We start from the raw sequence: 1076 nt of genomic DNA, 5'->3' as shown, positions 1-1076 counted from the left end.
AAAAAAAAAATTAAAAAAAATTAAAATTAAACACACAAAAACCCCCCCAACAACAACAACCCAAAAACAAAAAGAGGTAGTGAGTGTTTTGTGAGCGCTCTGGTGCGGATAGCTCCTCCTTTCCTGTCAAACATCTATTATCTTTTTCTTTCCTTCTTCTTTTCTTTGTATGTTACTCTCAGTAGCACCTTTAATCTTTGCCATTAATACCATTTATTTGTATTGCAAATGTCGTAAAACTCTGACTAAAACTAAACTAAACTCTGCAAAGATGGGAAAAGTGCTTTCTAAATGAATACGGCAGGACCTGAGCTGTCAGCTCCTTCAGTGAGTAAACACTCACAAGGATTATTTTGGATAACAGTGCACATTTTTCCATTCTGAGTCCCCTCAAGAATCTATGTTTTTGGCGTGGAATGTTTAAGTAGTGTCTGTCAAGACGGACGTTTTCCAGAAAATATTATGTAGATTGTTCTATGTCTGTAGAACCAGCTTTATGCTTTTGTACAAGTGTCTATCGCTTTACACCCCCCCCCCTTTTTCCTCATTTTCAACCACCTCTTCTGAAAAGGTGGACAGACACGTGTCGTCCCAGAAAAACAATTTTCAAGACCATGTCATGTTACTCACGGGATCTTATGGTTTTTCCAACAGATGTTCATGATGAAACACAAGTCGAAACTCAAGTATCCAAAATTACAAGGGGAGGAGACCATCTTTGAGTTTGTCGTCTCTTCTGACGGTGAGTCCCGAGGGACTGTCCACGTAGAAAACTTACGCAACTATCAAAGAAGCATGAGGAAATACAATGACAAATTAGCCACGTTTTCTGTTGACATTGTTGTGAAAACTACTTCCTAGGAAATAGTTTATGGACAATTAATGCTTCACAAAGTTACAGATCTATTATCCTGGATTTTAAAAAAAAGTCTATGTGTAGCAGGCTATAACACTTTACGCAACAAAAATTGTTTCCCTGGGGAGCTTAGTGCCTCTCGCCCATCCTCCCCCAACACACATGCACGCACACACACACACACACACACACACACACACACACACACACACACACACAC

The 1076-nt window shown here is 39.4% G+C and overlaps 1 protein-coding gene across 1 annotated transcript in view; it reads left to right on the top strand.

Moving 5' to 3' along the window:
• The window catches only part of LOC101853371 (dynein heavy chain 8, axonemal), a gene marked incomplete at its 3' end in the record, with an annotated part of 107937 nt that overhangs the window by 81797 nt on the left and 25064 nt on the right, over positions 1-1076 (top strand). The window contains 1 exon segment of the mRNA XM_035968421.1: positions 655-765. Within this exon segment, the coding sequence (XP_035824314.1) occupies positions 655-765 (111 nt within the window).

Source organism: Aplysia californica, unplaced genomic scaffold, assembly GCF_000002075.1.
Source record: "Aplysia californica isolate F4 #8 unplaced genomic scaffold, AplCal3.0 scaffold00058, whole genome shotgun sequence".
Taxonomy (NCBI): domain Eukaryota; kingdom Metazoa; phylum Mollusca; class Gastropoda; order Aplysiida; family Aplysiidae; genus Aplysia; species Aplysia californica.
Note: the sequence above shows the minus strand (reverse complement) of the source record. Positions and strands in the feature narration are given on the sequence as shown.